Genomic DNA, 15,197 nt, shown 5'->3' on the forward strand with positions numbered 1-15,197 from the left:
GGATAGCATCATCCTTATATACAGATATGGGGAAACTGAGGCCCAGAGTAGTTAAAAGTCACACAGGTACAGATAGCAGAGCCTAGGCTTGCACTATTACAACTTCATACTAATCCTGAGAAACGGTGGTAGAATCAGTAGGACTGGTTAGATACAGTTCTAGAGGAAAAGTGTAGAAGGAAACAGATGCTTTGGGACAAGACAAGGCCTTTGCTATTCATTGTCCTTGGAATATGAAAGGAAACATTTAGGCTGGATGAGAAAGCAAAGCTGTGTGAGGGTGGAGGTCCACTGATGAGTGACATGACACACATGAGGGGGTGCTGGCAGCTCTTCCATGTCAACCCAAAGTCCACTTGAAGACAGGACGGGCTTTTCCATCCCCTCTCTCTCCAACTTGGTTCAGACAAATGGGTATATCAAGCCAGATCTTTCTTTTCTTACCTCGACCCCAACCATCCTTGAAAGCTCCAGGAGAGATTCCCAAAACAACCTGCCTCAGGGAACTCACAGCCAGGTAGTCCAGAGGATACTTATATGGCATCTCAATCCTAACCACACATACCAAGCCTGTGGAATGTGGAGCTGGGGAAGACACCTGGAGGAAGTCTGCCAGCTAGAATTTTCCAGGATGAGCTCAAAGCATGTGCACATATGTGAGTCTGTTCCTCAGGGCGGGACCCCGTTACAAGTCGCAGCAGGCACTGTCAGGTCCTGCCCCTGTCCCTCAGCACTCACTGTTCCAGAGCATTCCAACCTGACCATTTCTGTCCCTTTGCCTGAGTGCTGCATCCAGCCTCTGGAGCCCACTTTTTTTCAGATGCATACGGGCAGACTAGAAATGCCAGGGGGCAATCACCCCCAAGCCAATCACTGACAGAAGCTGGTGGATAAATACACCAGTTCCCTCATACCATGGCATCACCTGAGACACACGGTCTACGCTGTCTCCCGTAGTCCCTAGGGGGATTAAGCTCCAGTTGCACCTACTGGTAATTTGCTTGAGAATGTACCTTTCCCTGGCTGCCTTCCCAACTCTGTCTCCCTTCCCAAGGTGCTTGTGGGGACCCTCCCCCAAATGAAATACTTGAACTGGAAACCTTGTCTTGGGCTCTGCTTCTAGGGGAGCCAGCCTCAGGCATGTGCCTTGGTTACTGCAAACCTGAGAGGAGGAGGTTACCCATCAGAATGCTGACTGCACTGGCCTGCCCTACATGTGTGGGTTCCTGGGGTGTAGGGGCTGCTTTGCTTAAAGGTCAGGCTTTTTGTTATACCTGAACCCCTATCTGGAGTCTCTGTATTATACAGGTGAAAAAAAGAGAGAAAGAGAAAAAATAAAGTTCACTCTGGGTAGCTTTTTTTTCTATAGTCTCAAGGAAAAGTACCCAGCAGGACTTAAACTGGGATTCTCCAGGGAATAGAATCAGCATGAAACTATTGACAAAGAGAGAAAACCATTAGGCACCAACATTTACAATACATGGAGTAGGGACGGGTGGGGATGGGTGGACTGAGTAATAAATTAGACAAATACAACAAAGCAGAGCACTTCCCAGCAGGCAGCAGATGTCCAGTTTCCTTGGGTAAACATTTGGTGTCTAAGCAACACGTATACTCTCTAGACTGAAGGAGAGCGCCGAGCTAAAACACAAAATTACCTCTCTCTCCCCACCATTTGGGGCTTCTCAGAAGATTAAATTAAAAACTGTCTGCTCCAAACTTCATTCCCCAAACTTCTAAAGTGATGACAGATCTACTCTCGTCTGTGGATCTCCAGAAGGCCTGGAGTCTCAGTATTCTGCCTCTCCCATAGACCCAGGGGTTTTAGAGAGGGGCCTAATTTGCAAAATACTAGTAATAATATAATAATAGGTAATATATATTCAGCCTGTGCCTTAGAATCAGAACTTGAGACCTAGATTCCAGTGCACGCAGTTTCTTTGGGAGGTGATCCCAGGAAGCAGCAGTAGGGGAGCATGGAAGGAAGGGTAGTTAATAAAGCTGCTTTTCAAGCTAGTACTGGGATGGGCAACGCTATAGGAGTGGGGATCGTGTCCCCCCAGAAGGGTGTGTACGAGTCCTAATCCCTGGTCCTGTGAATGTGAGCCTATTTGTAAATAGCATTTTCAGAAGATGTTATTAGTTAAAATGAGGTCAAACTAAATGAGAGTAGGCCCTGATCCAAAATGACTGGAGTCCTTATAAGCAGACAGAATGTGGACACAGTAGGAGAGGACAGATGGGGAAAGAGAGATGGCTGAGATGGCCATGTGATGGAAGCAGAGACTGAGGGATGGACTGCCAGCATGCCACCACCTAGGCACTGCAGACCTCAAAGAAAGCATGGTCTGCAGACACCCTGACATCAGACTCCTAACTTTCAAAACTGTGAGACATTAAATCCCTGTTGCTTAAGCCACCAGCCTGTAGTATTTGTCATAGCAGCCTTGGAAAACTAAGGCTGCTGAAGCTTACTTCTGCCATTGGAATTCCGGGTGAGAGCACAGATGGAACAAAAGTGTTTCAGTTATACCAACCGAGGCACCGGGGAATAGAGGTGTCATCCCCCAACTCCTCTCATTTGATGCTACTGCGTGGAGGTGACGGGGGGGGGGGGGGGGGGGGGGGGGAGTTGGCTGTTAATTTTCTGACACAGCGGGCCACCCTGCATTTTTGCAGAATGGGCCCTGGTGGAAGTCACACACAAGTGACAAGTGCCAGGAAGGTATGGTTAAGGCACTATCCACGCAGCGCCCGACACTCTGCTAAGGGCTGCTCACACCTGCCTCCATTCATTCCTCAGAGCAGGCTGATGAGGAGGGTGCCGTATTTACCTCCAGGCAAAAGAGGAAACTGAGGTTCGGCAAGCAACTTGGCTGGTAAGTGGAAAAGCCAGGACTGCAGCTCAGGTGGGCTTGCCTCCAAGCGCATGCTCTAAACCATCACTCTTCCTATTTTGCTCAGGGGTCCTGGAGGATCGATTCACCAGCAGGTCTGTGAACAGTCCACGGACGGTTAGTCTGGGGCCTTCTGAAGTAAGGGAGGTTCCTGAGCCTGGAAGGGAGGGAGTAACTAAAGATCTATTGAAACATAATCATTTACTCTCTTTGTGCTAATCCTCTCTGGACACCAGTTTTAGCTCTTTGTTGACACTGACAAATTAAGGCCATGCTCAGCACTTCTGCAAGAATAAACAACAAATTCCACAAGCTGTTCTAATCATTTTTCTCTTCCAGGGTAAAATCTCTTAACTAAACACGTCTGTCCAGCGAGTGAGTTGTTGAGGGGACATTTTTGACCAGATTATGTAGGTCCCTTTCAATTTCCAACCCCCTGCAGCAGCTCCCTCTCCCAGAACCCTGGGCTTGGGGGAAACGACAGCTGCAGAGAGGCTGCTCCCGGAAACTCCCTGCCCTGGCCCGCTTCTGCTCCCAGGGATACCTATGCCTGCAAGGCTCTGGCTCTGGGCCCATGAGAGCAGCGGTTTTGTGAAGTTAAGCAGAGGCGTGGGGCCTGCAGGGGACTGTAAGGGTGAAGAGGAGGTGAAGACAAAAAACCCTAACATTTATTGAATACCTGCTCTTTGTTCCCATTTTATAGATGTGGAAACTGAGGTCTGGAGAAGTTCTGTGACTTGTTACAAGAACTCAGCTTTTCAGAACAGACAAATCTTCTGCCTTCTGCTTGCTGAATTGCTCAACTCAGGTCATCCCTTAAGAGTGAACAGCACAGCAGGGCCTCCTGGCTGGCTACCCTTTTTACTGGCCATTTTTGCTTCTTGATTTCAAGTTAACAGTGTAAGCAAAGGGAGGCAACATGCTGAGATAGAATCCATCTCCACTCCCTCTACAGTTAACCCCGGCCATGCACAGCTATTTAAATTTAAATTAATTAAAATGAAACAAAACACATAATCCATTCCTCAAGTGCTTAACAGTGGCTACCAAATTGGACAGATAAAGGTATGCTGCAAATATAGAACATTTCCACACTGAAGAAACTTCTACTGGACCAGGGCTGGTCCTAAAATTGAGTCTTAGAGCTAAAAAAAAGCAAAAGGCGAGCCTTGCAAGGACAGAAATGGCCCCTGGGGCTGTGTTAAAGAGTGAGCTTTGATCTGCAAAGCTGCCTCTCTGTGTGCTGAGGGAGGAGCAGTAGGGAAGGGCCTTCTCCAAGTCCTGCTGAGACCCCCGCCCCTCTGCCCCTGCAGAACAGGCTATTTCATCAATTAGTTTATACTTTGGCTCTCAATAAAAGCAATCTAGGCCCCAGGCAGCACCTCCAGGGAAACGGTCCTTTCAGATATTGAAATTAAACAACAGAGATAAATGGAAGAAGCTCAAGCTGCAGGAAATGGCATCCATTTGCTGAGGCCTCTTCTAGGAAGTGGAGAGCCCCCGTGACTTTGTAGACTTCAATCTCAGTAAGGTACGAGTGTGGGGACAGACTGGCTCAAGCCCCAACCATGAACTGAGGGTCACATAAGCTGGGAGAAAGGTGGTCCTTACCACTTGGGACAAACTCCCCCCAACTTCAAGCTTCTTTAAGAACACTCCCACTTTAAGTTTTGGCTTTCCCCTGTGGGGTGGGGGCAGTTGGGACTACAGAGGCTTATTTCATATGTTCCACTTGCAGCAGCTCCTGAAGGAGCCACAAGCATCCAGTGACGCTGACTAAACTGGAGGAAGACCTGATCCTTCCGAGGCCAGCCCATAGATCAGCCTGCGATCTGTGGCCTGGGAGGAAAAGAATGAGCTGGACCAATAGGTGATATCTCATGGGGGCTATGAATGATGCCATGATGAGCTGTGGAGGTAGAGGGCAAGGAGGGCAGAAGCAAGGAAAGATGAATGGCAGAAGGTGGGTCACAGTGAACCATCTGCAAGCCCAGGTACGAGGAGCAGAAGCTCATGTCTTCCAAGAGAAAAAAGATGGTGTGGCTGGGGAGAGAAGGGGTAGGGACAGAGAGACTGAGATCATCGAGGCACTATGGGGGGATGGGAATGCTGCAGAATTGAGGAAATACAGAAGGGACATGTGAAAATAACCACAATACCAGAGGGAGGATAATCTTTCAATAGCCTCCTTCTTTCTCCTACACTTCAATCAAACACCATCGCTGCTCTCCCCATGGCCCGCCTCCCACGTCAAGCAGCTTCCTCCACAGCTTTGGAGAGCAAGGAGGTCTTCATGGGTCGAAGAGACAGAAATCAGCAAATTCTCAAATTTAAAACGCTGATCTAGGAACAAGAGACAATTTGGACGAACACTCACAAGGCAAGTTTCCCTGATTCCCAGACCACACAGAAATTTCCAGGGCAGGGGAAGAAGAAAAATGTAGACAGGAGCTAAGGGGACCTGGAGGAACCCACAACCTTCTGTTGAGTCCTGGAATTGTCACATGAGGATGCCAAAAGGGAGTGATGTCCATGGGCCTCATTGCCAGTCCTGGAGAATTCTTACTGTGGGGAGTCCGTGCCTGACCATCCAGTACCAGGAGCCTCCTGACCCTGTGTGGCTACTTCCCAAATAAACTGTCCTGTGTGCAACCCCACCTCCTTTAAAGCATGTAACCCTGAAAATGGAGCCTGGACACCCGGAGGTAGGGTGAACATGGAGATGGCGATGAGAGAGTCCCATACCTGGACAGAGTGGACTAAAGCAGAATGGCCAGAGGTTTCCCCTCAGACCCACATATCAGTTTTGTCACTCTGAGAACACCGAGGTTGACCAGATGGCTGCCATCCTGACTGCTCAGGAGTGGGGTTGGTGGGTGGGGTGAAGAAGTCTCTTTTGTGTACCCCAGTTTCCCATGGGAATTTTGGAGCATGTCTAGATGATCCACATTAGAAACATTCTCACTGATACTTCTTTTATAGGCAGGTCTATGGATAAGTCTGCGTTGCTGGATTACTTAACAGGCCATCTCCTGCAACAGACTCATTTACCAGGAATTTGCCTTAATAAGGGCTATGGATTCATTTGCAGGTGTGTTGTAGTTTATACCACCTTACACACAAGCATAAAGGAATATCTGCCAGGCAGAAGAGAGGAATTACACTAAAAATGTGAAGAGGAATAATTATAAAAGCTGACAAGGCACACAGAGGGTAGTTGTGCTGTTGGAGAGTTTGATCTATGAAGGATAGGCACTAGACCACACCCATTTCCATCAGGAATTTTAAAATTGATTATTTAAAGCTTAGTTTATTAGAAGAGATAATAAGTAGCCTAGTTTATAATCTCAAAAGATTCAGCTACCTATGTCATGCAGGATAATTAGCAAAATTCACAAGGTATCAACAAACCACAAATAAACCATGGTTCTAGAAAAGTATTCAGTCTTCTCTCCCTATTTGGAGCAGACTTAATGAGTTTATAGGGATGCAAATTTTCTCAAAGACAGGAAATACTGTTTTTAGTGTCACGACATTATAACAGATTGGATATAAAATGATTTTCTAAGACAAGTGCAGTTTCTGGGGGCTATTCATTGTTGATAAATGTAAAGAGTGTGAAATCACAGGAAACCCTTACATAAAGAATAGTCAGAAGGAACAGAAAATTTTTTTGGTGCAATCTCAAGGTTTAGGGTTTTTGTAGTTCACAAAAACAAAACAAAACAAACCTGAGAAGATCCAAGAGAAAATTAAAGCTAAGGTGTTTGGGAAGTTTAATCAGAAATATCTGTTCAAATTCTACAAAACAAATGCAAAAGAGTGAATTATTTACATGAAAGAAAAAAAAAAGAAGAAAACTTTACCATCTAAGATTTAAAAGACTGCTGCATTGCTTAATGGGTACAGAGGTTTTTTTCTGGGGTGATGAAAAAGTCTTGAAAATGGATGATGGTGATGGTAAATGTAAATGTACCTATGCCAATGAATTGTACACTTAAAATGATTAAAATAACAACTTTTGTTATATATTATGTTACCATAATAAAAAATAAATTAAACAAAATTAAAAAATTAAAGGATTGCATAGGGAGGCCTCTGTTTTGGGGCTTGGGCTACTTTGTCCTCAGACTTGTACCCAAATGAAGTTGAAAGTTACAGGTCTTACATGAAAAGCAAATTTGTGTAGCTCCAATGGAATGGGGCAGTGTGAATTTAGGCGCAAAGGCTAAGTTTGACTGGGTTTGAGTATGATTTGACAGGTCTGGGCACTCTGGAGGAGATCCGTGATGACAGCTAGTTAACCCTCTAAAAGGACAGCTACATGGTCTGCTCTCCAGGGCTGTCACTGGGGCTATAGGACACCTGCTGGACCCTGAGGCAGAATGGTCATACGCCCTCCACCATCCCCCAACTAGGTGAAGGCCTAGCCTGCTGGGGACTATGAAGTGGTGACACCCAGTCTCCCCCATCTGCTCTGGATGCTCCTCACCAGGGATATTCTGTGGGATATCTGAGACCCTGAGATCTACTGCCCACATGGCTCTAAAGCCTTTTGTGGTGGCCTGCCTAGACCTTTTCCACCAAATGGAGGGCAGACCACTCCTGTCACCTCTGGCCATGCCTGACTCTGTTAAGTCCCAACACTAGCCAGAGAGAGAGATGATTAGGGATGTGGACATCAGAAATCTGCTTCCCACCACTTCCTGCCAGATGAGGCTCCTTGACTTTGCCATCCTCGGGTCTTTCACTCTCTACCACCCACTTCTGTAGTCTGCTTACTCCAGACTCCCTGAACTCTCAAGACTCCACATTTTGGATCTGGGGGCTTCTGTTCCTTCATGGAATCCCTTTTATCCTTTGGAAAATGCCTTCCCACTCTTCAAGGTCAACCCCTGATCCTGTCTTTTCTGGGTTCTCACAGCACATTGCACAGACCATGTTGGCACTTAGCATGAAGCAGGTGCTGGCCCATAGGTGGTCTCTTCAGAGGACAGTGGGCTCCTTCAGGGCAAAGGATGTATCTTGGGCATCTGGCAGGGACCATCCTAGCAGCACCATATTGCAGCGTCTCAGGTAATGCCTTCTAGGTACCGACGGCAGGGCAACTGTATTTAACTTGTAGCAGCTTTAACTCATGCATTCATCTGTTTCCTGCTGGCTGCTGAAATGTCACATGCTAGCCCTTATAGCATTTCTTTTTTTCTAATGATGTTCATTTCACAATTCCTGGGCATCCTATCTGTGCTGGCAATATGGTGGGTGAAGGGGATAAAAGAACCATTCATTCCTCCACCCCACACATAGTTACTAAGCAACTATCATGTGCCAGACATCATATATAGGTGGGCAGAATAAAATTGCTTCTCTTATACGCTTTATGTCCTAGTGGAAAGCTTAGGTTCTAGTAGGCAGGATAATATAAGAGTTGGACCTTAACATTGGAGATGGTACCAACAGCCCCCAACCCATCTTCACAAACATGTGCCTGGACAAGAGTACAAATGGAGGCCCCCTCCTGCTCAGCCCCTCTACCTGGTGCCACCTTAGCTCCAATCTGTACACATACAAGTGTGTGGAGACCTCAGGCAGCAAGTTTCAGCCTGATCCACTGGGGTTTCTTCCTTTCAAGAGGCAGACCCAGGGAGGAGGCTTGTCTAGGCCTTGACAGCAGGCATGGGATATTTGGGAAGAGAATTCTGGGGTTCCATGTACCTGGAGCATGGAGGGGTACACAGAAGGAGGGATGGGTTCAGGGAGGACACTGAGCTCAGCTGCTGGATTCCTGGCCTGTGGACTCTGAAGTGGAGGGCCTGAGGGAGGATCTAATAGTGGTATTACAGCTAAGCTGGTGGCTCTTTGAAGAAAGTGTCCAAAGGAACACCCATTTTTGTTCACTTTGCCTCCATCCAAGCCTGGGAATGCACTATCACAGATAGCCCAGACATGACCAGGTACTTGGCTCATGAAGGCCAAGTTGCCTTTAGCTGTTGATTAAGTAGACCCACAAGAGAAGAAGGGCCCCTGCCAGCTCCAAGGGGCAGACACTGCCTGGAGAGGATGAAGGCTTACAGTGTTTAGGGCAAGAGTGGAATTCTAATATCTCAGCTGTCAGGGCATCAGGGTGCTAATGGCTTCTGGGGAATTCTGGCTCTGACTCTGTGCCTGTATCTCTTCAGCCTGGCGACAGGGGAGCCTCCTTGGTGCCAAGGTGGCAGCTGGCATCCTTGTTAACTGCCCAAGAGCATGTAAGTGTCCTGAAGGGTAGGGAGGGATGGAAGGGTTGCAAAGATTCTACTTTATCATTTGGTATTTTTAGAGAATATCTTTGCTGAAAAGGGATTTCTCGTGCCTTTTTTTGTGATGGAGGGTTCAGGGAGTTTGGGGAATATGAGGTGAGAAAGTTAACTGCTTTCATGGAGGAAGAGAGTCAAGTTAGGGTGGCTTATGGGTCCAGAGAGGTTAAATATTTTTCCAGAAGCCACACACTGGGAAAGGAGAGCAGAAGTGGGCTTTAGATTCATGTCTGGTCTTGCCTCCAGAGCCCAGGTCTACCTGGCCAACCTACTCCAGGTGTGGTAGTTTTAAACATGGCCCACAATTTTTTGACAAGCTGTGAGCTGAGAAGTAAGGTCTCTGTCCCTACTCCTGAGGCTCTTAACAGCAATAGAGTGTTGTGGGTATTACACTGTGTGACTTCCAAGGCTGAGCCATACAAAGCCGTGTAGCTTTCATCTTGTTCACAGTAACAGTTGCTCTTGGAGCCCTGGGCTGCCTTGTTGAAATCCAATGGCCTGAGGCTACCATGTAGAGGCCAGGTGAAGGTGTTATAGAAGGTCCAGTCCTGCCCCAGCCATGTGAGTGAAGAAGCCATATTGGAAGGGGACCCTCAGTCCTAGTGGCTCCCGCCCCTGCGGTTTGTGTCACTCCCAGCCATCAGCTCGCCCCCATCATTGGATCATCCCACTGGAGGCCCCAAATCCACAGAACAGCAGTTCCCTGGTGCCCTTTCTGAATTTCTGACCCACAGATTTCAGGAGCAAAATAAAAAGGTTAGTAGGTGTGTCACTATATTTGGGGACTTTATTTTGCAGCAATAATTAACTAGAAAGGAATTAAGAGCCCTGTGAATGAAACTGAATGCCAGAGTGAAAAGAAAGCTCAGTGATGGATCTAATCCTTTCTGGTTCTATGGACATTTCTTAGGTATATCTTCATGCATACACCCTCGCGAACTCTCCATACTGGGACAAGACAAATTAAAGATCTTAGACCCTCTGGGTCTGCAGAGGAGGGTTCTATAGTAATGTTTACCATTAAAAGACTAGAAGGGGAGGGAATAAACTTTTATTTTATCTACTATGTGCCCATTGCCATTACATTTAATCTACCAATTTAACAAATACAGTCAATTTTGTGTTCTAATATGTTCTTTTATTATGCCACAAACCACGAATTAGTGAATATTGAACCACTGCTACCAGGGAAAACACAAGGTTGGTTTTCCATGAGCCTCTGGACACCACATTTGCACCAACTGATCAGTTCATAACATGTTTTATGTGTGTTTCTGCTTAAAGACACATTGCTGATCCATTAACATTGAACTCATAGCCCACAGTGCTACAGCATATGCCTGAATGAAGGTTAACTCCCACACGTTATTTTCTCCATAAGGTAGAACACAGACATAGCAACACTATGTAAGATGCCAGCTGCCACCTTGGTTTGCCATGGTGGTTAAGCAGAGAGAGCGAGCAACGGTACATGGTGGAGAACAAGACTGGCTGGATTCATGCTTTTGGTACCAATATCAAGGGAAGAATAAATACAGATATCTTCCAACCGATGAACCCATAGTCTTTAAAAGGTGGTATACGCACATTAAAGTGGACCATCCAAAGAGTTCAGATGACCCCTACCAGGACTATGTACGGGAGAACAGGGGCTGTTGGAGAAGCCATAAAATATTGCCAACATAGCTGCCGTGGCTGATGCAAGGCAACACAAAATGGCTAACCTTAAATCTGCCTTCCACCCTAGCAACAATGGTGACCAATCCCAGCCTGACATGTGTCCCTGCATGCTCCCAGCCTATATAAGCCTGTGCACTTCCTCAATAAAGCAGACGCCTTCCACTCACCCCTGAGGGTTGTCTCCTGAGTCGTGTGCTGTGTGTCTGTATGAGTGACTCAGTACGGCCACTTACCCCCAGCCATCAACTAACCAGCCATCAGCTACCCAACAAGGGGCCACAGCAGTACTCACCTGCCCACCCACCACCAGCGGGGACTTCCCCTGGAAGCCTTCAGGCAAAGCCAAGAGTGGGGTACTTACACAGAGTACATGGAGCACCACTGCCCCTTGTCTTCTATCCTCATTGGTGAAGATGTCATTGGGAAATTCATGCAGGGCTGAAAGGAGAAAGAAAACCAGTTCAGTACAAAGGACAACATTTTCAGTGCTGTAGGTCTGGTATGGCGTTATCAGCCCTGGTTTTAACTGGGGGTTCATAAACTCAGATGAAGAATTACATCTTTATGTTTACGAATCTAACTGGAATCTGGTGTTTCCTGCAGATAAGAATGTGGGCAAAACCCCACAGGAGTGCCAGTATAACCCAGGCCTCTGCCCCAGTAGGCATTTCACAATCTGTTATATTTGTTGCAGATCTCACGCATCCTGTCTTCAACATTATGGTAGTTTCTAGATACCCATTTGTGATTTAAAGTATTAGTGAAAAAGCTCCTGTATTGCTATCATGCAAACTGATCTTCTAAGATTTTGGAAACTTCACTTTGATATGCTCAGTCTCCTTGTGTGTAATCCTATGAATCATATTGTAGGAATTAGGAAATATTTTTCTGAGGAAGGTCTATGGGTTTCTCTGGATTATGAAAGGGGACCATGGCCACAGACAGCTTTAAGGTGCCTGCTCTAGTTTGCCATTTGTATCTTCCTTTCCTTTCCACTGTGCCTGCCTGTTTCAGGCCCTTCAGCCTTATGCTCTCATATTCTTCCCAAATAGGATCATTTGCCATTTCCTGGGCACAGCCTGCATTTTCTTTCTTTTACTATCTTTACCTATTTGTTTGATTGTCAGTCTACCCGCACCATTAGCCTGGAGTGTGCCCCCAGCCACAACCATGCCCCTCTCTCTGCCTCCCATAAACTGCACCTCCATGGCTGGGATCTAACACCACCAGCTCTTTTACGAAGCCTCCCTGGTTCTTGCCATAGGAGTTCAGTGCTGCCTCTAGAGAGGATGTTTTGGACCAGGCCTGGAGGAGGTAGCACATGTGATGTCATCCCCCAAGCTGCCACTATCCACAGACATCACTAGTGGATGAAAGCAGTCTTTCCCTGAGAAGTTGTCTAGTCTGTCTCCAGAGGGCACTCAGGAAAACCATAGTAGGTCGACTGTGGTGATATACAAGATGGTACTTGCTCGCCATTTGTCTTGTTCTGGGTTCTCCTATGCTGGTTTGAAATGATGTATATACCCTAGAAAAGCCATGTTTTAATCCTAATCCCATTTTGTAAAAGCAGCCGTTTCTTCTAATCCCTATTCAGTACTGTATGTTTGGAAATGGTAATCAGATTATCCCCGGAGATGTGATTCAATCAAGAGTAGTTGTTAAACTGGATTAGCTGGAGGCGTATCTCTACCCATTTGGGTGGGTCTTCATTAGTTTCTTAAGTCCTATAAAAGAAGAAACATTTAAGAGAAAGAGATTCCTGAGAGAGCAGAGAATGACCTAGCCACGAGAAGCAGAGTTCACCAGCCAGCGAACTTTAGACTTGAAGAAGGAAAATGCATCCCGGAGAGCTTCATGAAACAGGAAGCCAGGAAAATAAGCTAGCAGATGACGCCATGTTCGCCACGTGCTTTTCCAGATGAGAGAGAAACCCTGACCGTGTTTGCCATGTACCCTCCACTTGAGAGAGAAACCCTGAACTTCATTGGCCTTCTTGAACCAAGGTATCTTTCCCTGGATGCCTTAGATTGGACATTCTATAGACTTGCTTTAATTGGGAAATTTTCTCAGCCTTAGAACTGTAAACTAGCAACCTATTAAATTCCCCTCTGGTATGCTGCATTCCGGCAGCTAGCAAACTAGAACAAAGCAGACCCTGAGCCAAGGACATGAGGGGTGTGGGTGGGGTGTCTTGGATTAAACTGTGTCCCACAAAAAGATATGTTCAAGTCCTAATTCCTGGTCCCATGAATGCGATCCTATTTGGAAATAGGGCCTTTGAAGATGTTACTACTTACAGTGAGGCCAAACTGGATTAAAGTGGGCCCTAATCCAACGTGGCTGGTGTTCCTGAAAGGAGAAGAGGTTTTGACAAAGACAGAGAGTGAAGACAGGCACATGACAAAGGCAGAGGCTGACTTATGTCACAGGCCAAAGAATGTCATGGGCTGCTGGCAAGCCACTGCCAGAGCCCCACAGCCTTCAAAGAGAGACTGGGCCAACACCTCAATTTCCAGCTTCTGGCCTTCAGAACTGTGAGGTAACACATTCCTGTTGTTCCAAGGTGCCCAGTTTGTGGTACTCTGTTACAGCATCTCAGGTTAATGAAGACAGGGGTAACTCCAGAACACACAACGAGACCAGGAAGGGAGAGGGGTCCAAAAGGAAGCATTGATGAACGAGTGGTTATTGCTGTGGACCCCTGGAGCTCTGTCCTCCTGGGGCCCCAGGAGACTGTACAGAATATGCCTCAGGAGTGAGCCACTTTGGTCAGGGTATATGCTCAAGATAAAAGTCACTGGCTGAAAAAGCCTCTGTGCTCCATTTCCCAGGGCAGCTCTGAAGAAGATACCCTGTAGGACTCTGGCTGGTCCAGAAAAGGCACGCAGTGTACAAGGCAAGGCTATGCACACTTGCTCGTCTGTGTGATCCTCTGTGTGATGAAATGGGGGAACAAGGGAAGTTGGGAATGTCGTGAATGGCCAAGGTGTTCTTTTGAGTTGAGGCTGTTCTGGAGAGGTGGCACTGAGTCCTTCTGATCAATGAATGGGAAAAGAATGAGGGAAGCTTGGAGGGTTTCACCTCAAGGACCAGGATGAAGTCACAGCCTTGAAAAATGTAAAGCCATGGAAATGAAGGAATAAGTTGGATGCTCACCCATCAGGCTCTGGGCTCTGTACTGATTCCAGTAATTTTATTGAGATGCCTCAGTAATAGCATCTTGCGCTGCAGGCCTAATGCCTGTGGTGGGCAAAGCTGCTGCCATGTCCAACAGAGCTGGAGGAAGCTTCTCTAATCTTTTTGATGAGCACTACCTTAGCTCTCCCCCACCCCCTGAGCTTGGAAGGAAGGGAGAAAGGAACATTTTTCACTTCTTAAAAAATACTTTTTGGACATTTAAGGAGGAGGGGAAAGTAGGGGAGACCTGGGGTGGTTATTTGAGCTGAAACTCATTTACTAAAGTTAGTTCAAAGAGAAGTCTGAGGAGAAAACCAGAGTGACCATCTCTTGAAACCATGAGATATTCTGTGTGCAGAGGGCAAGAAGAGTGGAGAAAAGAAAAATGGCCAAAAAAAGTAAATAAGTGAAGTGGACCCAGAGCCCCAGACAACCTGGATCCTGAACCTGTGGGGCCCCCTACTCACGTGGGCTTGCCCAGTCCTTGCATCCCAATCTTTGGTTCTTAAAATACGACAGCCACTGTCCACGCCTATCTTTGTAATTACTTTCTCCTGAGGGTCCCCTTTGGTATACATTCTCCATGCTCACCAGAGATGGGGCTGCAAAAGGGTTTGTTGCTGATGGACCGAAATGCGTTCAGAGGAAGGCTCTGCAGGGTGGCCGGTGACAAACATGGAACGATGACAAGAGCACACATTTCTGAGCACCTGCTCCCTGCAGGTGCTGAGCCTTGTACTTTGTGCCTTCTATCCTCTTTCTCCTCACAAAAAGGACACATTGTTCCCGTTTTGTAGACCAGGAATCATCGGGACAGAAAGGTTATGTAACTATTCCAACATACTTGCAAATTCAAGGATCTACAGCCAACTGCGGAGCAGGGACACACAGCCAGAACTGGCGACGCCCCACTGCGGGTATCACATCCGCCCACCCTCATCCATTTGCAATCTTATTCTGTCCTGTGACCTCGTCCTTCTTCCTGTGACTTCCTCCCAAAACAGGAGCTGATCCCATCTAAATCCTGCTACCGCTGCCATAAGAGGGAAACGGTAGGATTTTCCCTTTGCATTTTTCCACGTAGCTGTCCCTGGAGTTGCAGCAGTGTTGCATGACCATTCCCTACTGCCCCAACAAGCCCCAG

At 46.9% G+C, this 15,197-nt stretch overlaps 1 protein-coding gene across 6 annotated transcripts in view; it reads right to left on the reverse strand.

Moving 5' to 3' along the window:
- Window positions 1-15,197, reverse strand: part of SLC24A3 (solute carrier family 24 member 3) — a 540,914-nt gene that overhangs the window by 243,553 nt on the left and 282,164 nt on the right. For all 6 annotated transcript variants that reach the window (XR_013157172.1, XM_077114817.1, XM_077114819.1 and 3 more), the window contains exon 3: window positions 11,235-11,311. Coding sequence is in view for 5 of the 6 variants with exons in the window: in XM_077114817.1 (XP_076970932.1) it covers window positions 11,235-11,311 (77 nt within the window). In the remaining variant the exon portion in view is untranslated. The remainder of the gene's footprint in view (window positions 1-11,234; window positions 11,312-15,197) is intronic.

Source organism: Tamandua tetradactyla, chromosome 1 (assembly GCF_023851605.1).
Source record: "Tamandua tetradactyla isolate mTamTet1 chromosome 1, mTamTet1.pri, whole genome shotgun sequence".
Classification (NCBI taxonomy): Eukaryota; Metazoa; Chordata; class Mammalia; order Pilosa; family Myrmecophagidae; genus Tamandua; species Tamandua tetradactyla.